Below are 12,210 nucleotides of genomic sequence, written 5' to 3'. Positions count from 1 at the left end.
TCTAGGGTTTGGCTAGGATTCTCATTTGTCACTTCAAATCTTTCCTTAGCTTTCTAATTCTCATATCCATTGGCCTAAGCAATTTTGGTACTGTTCTCCTAAATCTCCAGATGCCATTAGCACAACATTTATTAAGCCAAGCTTTGAATCCTGTCTTGCCAGAGTCCCTGAATTACCTTCCTGCTCCTCTGGGATCTCAATGGCCTTTAATTCCAAGTTCCCAGGGGACAGAGATGGACGCACAAGTCAGACTGGCGAAGCCCAACAAAGCACCAGAGCTTGTTAAGATGCAGCACTCAACAATCTTAATCAGGGAACTCTGCTCTGAGACTTAAACTCAGCGCATTTGTAGAATGAACCTATTCATGCTAAAGAACTGGCCACAAGCCTCCTTTGTAGGCATCGTTTTTCATTGTTCTCACCTGTCCCAAGGTGAAGAGTGCAGATGCCACTTCTCTGGATCTTCCCAAACACTGTATTTCTGTGAGCTCTTAAAGGATGGTGGCAATGGAAAGTAGCCCAGCAGAGTATGCCTGTTGGCTCTAAAAACATTTTAGCAGCGGCTCCATACGGGAAGCCACTCAATGTTTATTGTGGCTGGACACTCAGGGGTTTCCACTAGCATCATTAAAGACAGCTTCATCTCCCAAAAATAAACCTTCACAAAACTGAAATTGAATGTCAGGCAGTGAAAGAGAACTACATCTCAGAACTGCATCCCCACTGGGATGATCTGTCTAGCAACATATTTTAATCCATAATCGTGTAGTCAGAAAAACCACCAAAGCTTAAATGTTCGTATAACCAGGAATCCTTTTGCTTAAAGTTCCAGTTGGCTGCACTGGAACAACAGGGGTCTATAAAAGGTATACAGATCCACAGAGAAGATTCCAGAACAGCAGTCATTCCCAATCACTGCCACAACATACTGTGCTGTGGAACAGTTGTGAGGTAATTAGTGAGTAACAATAATTTAAGTATCAAAGCTTATGAATGATTAGCTTTAACTCTAATAAATTAAAGGGATTTCAAGGTTGTTACATTCCCTTGCATACTAATATGCTTTCTCAAGTAGGAAAAGAAAGGGTGGAGTGAGAATGAATGCAATGTATTAGGAGGTGCATCCTCCTAGCCCTGCCCTACGGCACATGCCCTGTATGTGGACATATGTGTGAGGAAGGGGGAAACCTCAAGGACCCCTGGGCTCAAGCATTGCATTACAGATGGAGCTGACTCTAACACCAAAGGCAAGTGAGATTCAATAGCAATTGTAGGAGCCATGAAATACCACATCCCTGCCAAATCCAAGGCAGAAGCTCCACCCTTCAAGAGACACTCCAGGCCAGCATAAACAGCATAGCCCGCCATTCACTGAAGGTGGATTAGCCACCAGTGGACCTCAGCCACTTTGCCTGTATGGCAACCTGTATGGCCTCTGCCCTTCAGCTTCTTGCATAATTCTATCTCTCCCCAAAGCCCACCACACTGCCTTCTGATTACATCTATCACTCACATTCAACTAGGTTTTTCCTCCAGGAGCTTTCTGTGTAACATCCCTCCAAGTGGACTGCTCAGCAATGTACTTCTCCACAGGACAGCCTGTCTGTCCCCATCTCCTAGATAAAACCCAGCTAACAAGAAGCCAAGCTTGGCTTTCCACCACAAACCAAAGGAGACCCTCAAGCCCCAAATCAAGACAACAGCTTTGTATTAATCCATTTTGTATTGCTATAAAGGAGTACCTGAGGCTTGGTAAATCACAAAATTAAAAATTTATAATTTGGCTCATAGTTCTGCAAGCTATTCAAAGTCCAGCATCTGCTGGGCTCCTGGGAAGACCTCAGGAAGCTTACAATCATGGCAGAAGGTAACAGGGAAGCAGGTATGTCACAGTGATAGAGGGGCGAGAGAGAGAGAGAAGAAAAGAAAAGAAGGAGAAGGAGAAGGAGAAGGAGAAGGAGGAGGAGGAGGAGGAGGAGGAGGAGGAGAAGAAGAAGAAGAAGAAGAAGAAGAAGAAGAAGAAGAAGAAGAAGAAGAAGAAGAAGAAGAAGAAGGAGAAGAAGGAGGAGAAGAAGAAGAGGAGGAGGAGGAGGAGGAGGAAGAGGAAGAGGAAGAGGAAGAAGAAGAAGAAGAAGAGGAGAAGGAGGAGGAGGAGCTAGGCTCTTTAAACAACCAGCTCTTACATGAACAAATATAGCAAGAACTCATTCATTATCAGGAAGACAGCACCAAGCCATTCACAAAAACACCTCCCACGAGGCCCCACCTCAAACGCTGGTGACCACATTTCAACATGAGATTTGGAGGAGACAAACATTCAAAGCATATCAAGGGCATTCAGCTATTCAAGTGAAATGAGGTCAGAAATCCTATACGATGGTAATGAAGACGCTCCAGTAACTCTGTATGTGACTCTGAATCCCATAAATACCTTTGGGAAAACATAGGCCAGCCTAACCCAAGTGGCTAAAGCTGACCTTCAAGGCCTTCATAAATGACAAAACCAGACTGTGGCTGTCTGACACTTTTCATTCTGAATTCTCCTTGAGATTCTCCACCAACTTACTTATCAAGGGCAAATAACAATTTATGTCAAGTGAGTGGGAAAGAATGTGGAATTCATTTATTTTACAGCCTACACACTTCTGGCTAAAAATGAAGATTCTTTGGTCATGGGGAAAAGTTGTGTCCTTTGGCAAGGCTTTTCTTCTTCATAAAGCTGTGGTTCTGAACTATTAACAAAGGTAATTAGGCTCAACTCCTAAGTCCTGCTATTGAACTCTTTCAAAATGTCAATCACTGTTACTAATATAATTTCACATGCAACAGTTCATTCCAGAGGACAAATAGCTTTACTATTTAAATGACACTCTTTCCTCAAATAAACTCCAAGCACTCAGCAAACATCACACCCTCTTTTTCACAAACGCTGCCAAGTCAAAGATCAGATGAGAAGGACATGAGCCAATTCTAAGTGATATCCAAAGCTATAGGAGACAGAAAAACATCCAAGCCCAGGACATTTGCTGATTCTTAGGGACCATAAATGATTTGTAGTCATGGCAAACAACCTGCTGTTACTGACCTGGTATACATTCATATGCACATAATATGACTAATAAACTTTCAGGAAACAAAATGCAGTTAATAACCCATTTCTCCATTGTTGGGATGATCTTGACTCAGTGAAGTAAGATAATGGATTTAGAAATTAGTCACATAATGTAATACATTATTAATCATGGTATTCAGAAGGGTAAATAGATGTTACAAGAACACCACCCAGGAATTCAATTTCCTTTTAGATTTATTTACTCTCCTGAATTCTTTATACCACCATCATCCCTCACAAAAATATAACAATCTGATCTTTCCTCTTTTCCCAAAACAGTTATTTTCAACTTTGTTTTCAAAAGAAGTAGAACCTTTTTTAAAAATGAAATATTTTATAGAACGACAAATAGAAAACAGAAGACAGTGGAATTTTGTTGTTGCAGGGAGGGGAGGTAGTACCTACAGGCAGAGTCTGGGAGACCCCACTTAACCGTTTTAATTCTCAGGCCGCAGATCAAACCTTCTACAAGTTTAGAGCTCCTGGGGACACAGTTTGAAAACCACTGCCCTAAGGCATCTATGTAAAACTAAAATTATGTATGTAACATATGACACAGGCAAAACATTTATTTATCAAAAAATACGTAAAGGCTGGGCGCGGTGGCTCAAGCCTGTAATCCCAGCACTTTGGGAGGCCGAGACGGGTGGATCACGAGGTCAGGAGATCGAGACCATCCTGGCTGACACGGTGAAACTCCGTCTCTACTAAAAAAGACAGAAAACTAGCCGGGCGAGGTGGCGGGCGCCTGTAGTCCCAGCTACTCGGGAGGCTGAGGCAGGAGAATGGCGTGAACCCAGGAGGCGGAGCTTGCAGTGAGCTGAGATCCGGCCACTGCATTACAGCCTGGGCGGCAGAGCGAGACTCCGTCTCAAAAAAAAAAAAAAAAAAAATACGTAAAATACACAAATCAGAAACAGAGAGTCTTTTTTTCTTCTTCTTTGTAGAGATGGGGGTCTCACCATATTGTCCAGGTTGGTCTTGAACTCCTGGGCTCAAGTAATCCTCCCACTTTGGCCTCCCAAAGTGCTGGGATTACAGGCATGAGCCACCACACCTGGCCAAACACTGATAGTCTGAGAAAACAGTGAGCAAGGACACAAATAGTCCCACAAGATAAAACAAACATCAGGGGTTGGGGAGGATATTAAGTTCTAGAATAATCAAAGGAGTACAAATCAAAAGAATAGAGCATTTGACAGGGATTACATTTACTCAGAAAAATTTGAATGATAACACCCAATGCTGGCCAGGCTCCATGACATTGGTACAACAATACACTACTGGTGGCTATAAAGAAAGGCTTTCCTTCTGAAAAAACAATCTTTCATAAAAATGTTCAGACTGTTTGAGTCAGTACTAATCCCACTTCTGGAAAGACATCCTTAAAAATAATCAAAAAACAGTGAGGTGAAGATGTTCATTTCTGCTCTAATTATAATAGCAAAACAAATGTCCAATAATAGGAAAGTGGTTGAATCAGTAATGGTATACTGATGACAGAATACTATTCAGTCATTAAAAATACAGTAAAAGTTCTCTTTAGAAACTCTCCATTTAATCAATTCTCCAGATTAACTATGCTTGCCACTCCCTCTGTAACAAACCCTATTTGTCTCTAGTACCACTGCCCACGGCTCCTGCAAATAGTTGAGTTGTACACTTACCAGCCGTCCAGTGGGTTTGTTCTCAAATGTGTTTACACTATTTGTACTTCTCACTGTAACAGCATAATCTAATCACGTATTACATAAACCAATGAAATACGACTGCTAAAAAGATGAGCATTGTTTCTAAGAAAATTACTTTAAGTTTTAAGTGCTTTGCAAAGCCTTTATAAAGGGTAGTCAGTTAAAGAAAAGCAATCAAATTACATGTGAGCAAAACCATTGCAAAAGATGAGACAAAAATCGTAACAATTTAGGCTACTACGCTGAGACTGCTTCATAAGCACCTTTAAGTGTTCAATGAATTTTAAAGAAAACAGAACTGGAGATCGAGACCATCCTGGCTGGCACGGTGAAACCCCGTCTCTACTAAAAAATACAAAAAACTAGCCGGGCGAGGTGGCGGGCGCCTGTAGTCCAGCTACTCGGGAGGCTGAGGCAGGAGAATGGCGTGAACCCGGGAGGCGGAGCTTGCAGTGAGCTGAGATCCGGCCACTGCACTCCAGCCTGGGTGGTAGAGCGAGACTCCGTCTCAAAAAAAAAAAAAAAAAAAAGAAAGAAAACAGAACTAGAAATCAAACTTTGTAAACAGGACATTATGGGAGTGGTTTGTGCAAGGAAGATGAACAGAACGCCAAATGGCAGATACATTCCAAAGACAAAACTTTGGCCTGATATCAAGAGTCTTGCAAATGAATGCACATTTTGGATAAAATTAAAATAAAAATATTTAAGGCATGTATGTAATATTTTGTTGTACTCTCCTCTTTAACCAGTTTTTCTATTAACTAACTGAAGCCCTGATCACATCGACTAGGAGGGATTCTTTGTCCTTTGAAAACAAGTCCACTATGACAGGGACCAAGAGTGCCCGTACTCTTGTAGAGTGTCTTTAGTGTACAGTTCACCACTATAATCCCCAATCACTTTCCCAGTGCAGTGTCTGGCACACATTAGGTCTCCAACAGATAAATGTTGAACCAATAAACTATGTAGCAAATATGGAAAAAAATAGCGCTTCATTAACAAAAAGAAAGTGAAAAAGCAGAATATAAAATTCATGTAAAACATGACTACACCTTCTTTTTGAAATATGGAGGCAAATGAACAAAGCTAGAAGGAAATGCTCAAAATGCAAACTGATTTTTAGGGTAGAATGAATTATGGGCAGTTTTATGCATTTTTAAATATTTTCCTAAACATTGGCACATTCTTTTCCATATTCAGAAAGCTACTAAGAAAAGAAGAAAGCTATCTTTATTTTTGCGGAACTTCCAAAATAAGAACTGAATCAACATTTCCATTTCCTGCACTCTCCAACATTGAGAACTCCTTTAGCAAATTCTTGCTTCATCCACCTCACCATGTCAAGCCATCAGATCTTTCTACTCCTAAGATGGAGGGAACCTGACCCTTACTAACACTTACTTTGTGTTTCTAAACCCCCGGGATGCTTTTTTTAAAAACTCATAAGTTATCCACCCTCTCATTTAACATCTATTTGGTCAAAAAACTTCTCAAAACTGCAATTTACATTCCCAAGAGAGTCCCAAACACCATCTAATTAAATCATTCAATCAGAAAACAAATTAAAATGAAATATCACTGCAACTCCCAAGACGAAAATGAACTTTTCAGTCATGACTAGAACAGACCTCTGGGGTGATGCTCCAAAGCCTCTTCTAATTGCAAGTCCTGTGGAACATCCTGCAGAACATTTTGTGACATCTGCAGCTTCCGGGAGACTTTCCTTCTAAAGAAAAGAGGAGCCTGAACAAGACTCCAAAGCAAAACATCTTTTTTGGAGAGTGGTAACACTTTCATTAATGACTAATGTGGCCCTAGGCATCTGCACTCATCCATTCATCCACACTTTCACCCCACAGCTGCTTTCTGTAGGATGTGCCAGGGACTGTCCTGCATGTTCAGCAAACATTAGTTAAGGGACTGGAACCTCTGCCTCTTGACATGAAACAAAGCAAAACCCAGAGCTTCCTGAGTTTATCTATAGCGTTTCCAAGTGGGAAGGCTGCTGACTCCCTCACCCCTCAGCCATCCTCTGAAGTCTCTTCCTCTGACACCCACTTCCACCATTGTTAACGGACTCCAAGGGACCTTGGGGCCCTCCTGGGAGACAGTTTAGTATGTGGCTAAGAACTTAGACTTCTGAAGCCACACTAGCTGAGCTTACATCCCTGTACTACCACATACCAGTGTGTGACCCTGGACAAATCATATACCCTCTCCCTGCCTCAGTTTCCATATCTGTAAAATGGAGCGAATATTACCTACTTCATAAGGTTGTGAAGATTAAATAAGTCAATATATGTAAAGTGTTTAGAATAGGGCCTGACACATCCTAGGTGCTATATAATTTTAGCTATTATTATTACCCCTTATTCCCTCCAGCTCAGCAAAGTAAACTGGATTGTTCTAAGGGCTATGCTGACTAGAAGCAACTTGACAGTGGGGTACACATAAACAGCTTGTACCATCAAGCACAAGAGCTTGATCTTATTGTCCTTTACCACCCTCTGCCTTCAGAGAGCTGCACTTGACCAGCCCCAAATTTTATAGGCCCTTTACCTCTGTTCCCTAAATCCCAGCTCAGGATGGCCCCAGCACCGCAAAGGGAGCAGCTGGTCATTGCTACACCATAATGGCACAGCCAACCTGGTAACCTCTGCCCCTGCCTGCCTCATTTCCAGTCTTTCCAAGTCACTGACTGTTCCTTACCTTCCTATAGGTTGCAGCTTTGGCCCTCTGTCTTGAGATTGTGGTTATTTCTGAATACCCACAGGGGTCACTGCATGTGTACAAGTGGAACAACATGTGTTTTAGGGACCCTGCCTCCTTTTTTTTAACCCATCTTCTCCAATTTTTCAGGTATAGATTTCAAAGTGCTGAACAACACATAGTTATAAAGTTTCTGGGGAGAAAAATCACAATGCTTGCTTTCAACTTCAACATTATGCTTGTTTCCATGTCGAACCTTAGAAATCATATGACATGGTCCATATTCCACATGACAGGCACCCACTCCATGACAGGCTCAGGGGTTAATGGCATCCCCTGAGCAGTACCTTGCTCACCTCCTGCCTGACCAGAAAGAAAAGCACAAGAGAATCATTTTCCAGGAACACACACACACAGAATCTGTGAATGAAAATCTCAAAATCTGTCAGCAAACTAGAAATGTCAAAGTAAGGTATGGCTTTGTGTCTCCCGGGGAACATTCTGAATCACCCTGGGGGAAACACTGTACTTCTATTGCTGATTAATAGTCAATCAAGATCTGTTTGATGGAAAAGGACACGTAAGAAATAATAGCAACAGGCACTCACAGATAGGTAAATTGGTTTCCAAGCCCAGTGCCAGGTTGAGAGGCAGAGGCAGATCTGAAGAAGAAGCTGTCTATGTCTCTCTTTTCTGGGAAGGTGCCGAAGCCATGGGCTTGTTTTGAAGTCATTAGTCAGGAAGCACTATGGGTGTGGATGCCTCTCCTGCACTCACCTGAACCTCCCTGAACCTTCTCCAGGGAAGGAACTATTCTGGACACCCAGGGAAACACCAAATTCAGACGGAGGAGCCATCTCTACCCTGGCAAGGGCAGCAGGTGCAAGGATTGAAATTCAGACATCCACGTGTAAACAAAAGGGAGTGCTCCTGGCGGGGGGCGGGGAAGGAGGGGGAAGACTTCAGTTCAATTCCACTTTGCCAAGGTCTGCCATGCTCTGGCCCCTCAGCCTGGTGGGCCTGCTAGGTTTACAGGGGAACTAGGCTCGGCCCTGCCCTTAAGAAGATCACATGCCTGGTAGAAAGCAGGGGGCGCGGGGAGGCGAAGAAGTGTGGACGTGAGGGCGTGTGTGTGTGTGTGTGTGTGTGTGTGTGTGTGTGCGCGCGCTCACACCCGGCACCAGTGCTCCTGGCCCAGAACTCCATCCCCTCCCTCTGACAGCTCATTGACCAGGTCGCCTCGGGAGAGGGCCCTGCAACCCCCACCCTCCCTTTGGACCTCCGCACTGGTCTGGAGCGCACCCAACCAGAGTAACCTTACACTTCAGACCCAACCCAGGTAGCTCTGTCTGCTCCGCCCCGGCTGCCCCCAGGGCCTAAGAGTGGAGCTACCAGAGGGATCGGCCTTCACCCGGTCCTGGGCGGCTCCGCCGGGAAGGCGCAGCCCAGGGCGTGTTCTTCCAGTCTTGGGCGGAAGCATCACCACAGTGGACAGAGCTCAAGCTCCAGCGCTACTTGCCGGCGCTGATACCTGCTCCTGGAGAGGGTCCTGGACCCGCGGGCTGTGGTGGGGGTAGGGACTGCTATAGGTTCAAGCAGTTCTCCTTGCTTTCCCCATCGCGTACCAACGGGATCATAGCAAGACTGGGGCTGGGGCTGAAACAACGCAATTTTCCTAGCCTCGATTGTCCGGCAACCTGCGAGTCTTAACTGCCAATAGTCAGGGCCGCCGCGCGGGCATCTCACCTGACGCCTACAGTGGCCAAAAAAGCTCGTTTGCCCGCGCGTTCCCTCTTGTACACACACAGACATTCACACGCACACACATTCTGAGCAGGACTTGTGTGCGATCCCGAGAGCCCGCGAGCAACCAGCCCAGAGTCACACGCACATTTGGACACGTGCGCAGCGCGCCCCCATATCGCCAGCTAGCTGCACACATCCGCGCGTGCAGCCCTGCGCACACACGTGTGCCCCGGGGAAGCGCGCACGGCCGCAGACAGAGGGTCCCGCACGCAGGCAAGAGCTCACACTCAGGCCCCACGACTACCACGCATCTGCAGCCCCAGAGCCCCGCCGTGGCTGAGTTGATGCGCACCAGCCCTAGCGCACCCCGCGCCGCGCGGGGCACTCCCGGGCCTCATGGGCGACCCAAGTTTCCGGGGCGCCCGTACCTTGAATGTGCTGCTTGATGACATTCTCCAGGTGGTCCAGCCGCTCAATAATCTTCAGAGTGTCCCCTTTGTCTTCCTCCAGCTTCTTGTCGGGCGCTGGCTCCTGCCCCCGCACATACACACTGGCGATGTAGTTGGTGACCCAGCCCACGTAGAGCAGGCAGATGATGTTAGTCATGCCGCTCAGGATCACGCAAGTGGACACCAAAGTTTTGGTCTTCCTGGTGCACACCATTCTGGGCTCCTTCCTCCATATAGAGCTCCCGGGGGCCCTTCCTTGTCGCGCGCCCCGGACTCCCCCGCGCTCACACCCCGTAGCACGTCCGGAGCCGCTGGGCACCCCAGCACCTGAGTCCTGAGGTTCTCCAAAGCCCGGTCCGCTGCCGGTGAAGCCGCCGTGCCCAAGTTTGCAGCTCCTGCTACTGGCCACCCGGAGAGACCTTGACAAAGGAAACCAGGTGGAATTTTTTCCAAATTAAAAATCCCTGAGCCCTTCCTAGAGGGGTCACGGGTAGCCGGCAGCCGCGCGCCCAGATGTGTACGTCTGGGAAACTTTGCCACTGCCTGTGTCGGCGGCCACACCGTTTCCCATCGCCAGTGCCGGCTGCCTTGGCGGTCCGACCGGCCGGCGCTGCGAGGAGAACCGCGGCAGCGGCAGCGACGGCTGGGAGAGCCGCGAAGAAGAGCGGCCCGGCCCCCTCCGAGCGACAAGCGCCGCCACCAATCGCGCTCCGGCTCTGGAGAGGGGCAGGTGCTGAGCGGCAGCGGACCAACGGGGCGGGAGCGGGGGGCGGAGTCCAGCCCCCAGGCCCCACCTGCTGGCCGCCCCTGGCTCCCGCCCCCAGGGACGCGCCCGGGCCTCCACCCGCGCCTTCGCAGGCTGCCACAGACCCGAAGCTCCCGGAGAGGGCGCGCTTCCAGTCCCAGCCCTTAGGTCGGCAGCTTCCTCGGTGAGGGGAATTCCATCTCTTGCTCTTGGGCAGGAATCTCCTGGTTTTGGGGGGTGGGGTCGCACGGGTCAGCTTCTTTCATCCGCCCGGGGCTTCTCGCATTGGTGCCACCGGTCGACTCCTGGAATCTTTTCTTGGTTGCCAGGACCCTGAGAAGCCAAGGAAGTGGCAGCCCCAGGGGCATCCACTCCTTCCTTGGCCTCACTTGGGCCTCCACCCTGCCCTCCGCCCTTCAGCCACTGGCCTCCTGAATGTGTCCAGACCTGGCCCTAAACCTGGCTGAAAGGAACCAACCCTCCGGGAATCTCCCAGAAGCAACATTGGTGACCTGTTAGATGACTCTCTACCACTTCTTCCCCCACCCCCACCGCTTGCCCCAAATTTTGCCCCTATCTAGGTTTTTCTTTAAGTCTATACAGCTCCCAGGACATGGATGTGTCCTTTAAGCCCAGTTTTCATTCATGTGGGACCAGGGTCACCCAGTGCATAGGGAAACCCTGCAAGGAAATGCCACTGGGGGGAATTAAGGTCTCTCTGAACTGTAAAGCCCTTCTATATGTTATTTGTGATTGCTGTCGGAGAGGGCGGTGGGAGAGAACTGTGACTGAGCGCAGGGGGAGGCCAGACGCAGAGGGTGATACTGCTGTGTTTGTTCTTAGTGCCAATGTTTACTTATATTATCCTCTTCTGCTGAACACCCCGTTCTCAGCACCTGAACAGAATTCCTTTAAACAAAGACTTTTTACAACACAGATTTCCTGCCTCTTCTCCATCTCTGAGTTGCTTTAATTTTTTGGCCTAAAAGCCAGGGAGGCAGTCTGCTGCATGCCCACTTCGTTGTGTGCCAGCCTTCCAACCAGTCACAGAAATACTCAGGGCAGCTCCCTCCTGGGATGTCTCTGGATTCAAATAACTGGCCCCACAAAAGAGGGAAGGCACAAAACCAAAGAAAGGGCACTTTATGGCCCCATCAGCCAAGGGCCCTTCTACCAGCACTTTGCTTAAAAAAACCTCCCCAAAGATGCTGTGAAAACAGATACCAACTAGGGACCCTGGAAGATTTCCCTTGATCCATAGCTGGAAGAGAGAACAGTGGGTGTGGGTTGAGGTGGCCTAGGGTATAGGAGGGGGAGAAGAATCGTGTGTATGGTATGTAGGAGATACCTACGTGAGAGGAAAGAATGTACAAAATTTCTGAAAAAATCAAGGTAGAGAAATCTGCCTCCAGGAGGGAGGTATAATCCAGCTCACAAATAAAGGATGTGAACTTTCTTCTGGTTGGACAGACTTATAAGCAATGCCCTTGAGTACAGGTTAAGGTGTAATCTTTCCTTCTGTTCTGCCCTGTCTCCCGGGAGGAGCCCTGGAAGTTCAGCCCTTCTTGGAATCTTCCTAAACCACCACAGGGCTAGAAAGAGGAGGCAATACACATTCTTTTCACATTCTTAATGGAAAAAAATCCCAAGTTTAAAAAAAATGAGGGTCAAGAAGAAAACAAAGTGAATTGTGTGATCTTAAATTTTGTACAGCTGATCATCTACGACAATGTGTAACTGTACAGGGTATGAATA

The 12,210-nt window shown here is 47.1% G+C and overlaps 1 protein-coding gene across 3 annotated transcripts in view; it reads right to left on the bottom strand.

Annotated features, from left to right (window-relative positions):
* Nucleotides 1-10,393, bottom strand: part of GALNT18 (polypeptide N-acetylgalactosaminyltransferase 18) — a 363,310-nt gene extending 352,917 nt beyond the window's left edge. For 2 of the 3 annotated variants that reach the window (XM_025357813.1, XM_025357814.1), the window contains exon 1: nt 9,690-10,345. In XM_025357813.1, the coding sequence (XP_025213598.1) occupies nt 9,690-9,924 (235 nt within the window). In that variant the 5' untranslated portion in view covers nt 9,925-10,345. Of the gene's footprint in view, nt 1-9,689 lie in introns of all 3 variants that reach the window. The other variant, XM_025357812.1, reaches the window with a different exon arrangement.
* Between the last annotated feature and the right edge of the window lie 1,817 nt (nt 10,394-12,210).

This window comes from Theropithecus gelada, chromosome 14 (genome assembly GCF_003255815.1).
Source record: "Theropithecus gelada isolate Dixy chromosome 14, Tgel_1.0, whole genome shotgun sequence".
Lineage (NCBI taxonomy): Eukaryota > Metazoa > Chordata > Mammalia > Primates > Cercopithecidae > Theropithecus > Theropithecus gelada.
The sequence above is the reverse complement of the archived record's forward strand: the minus strand, read 5'-3'. Positions and strand labels throughout refer to the sequence as shown.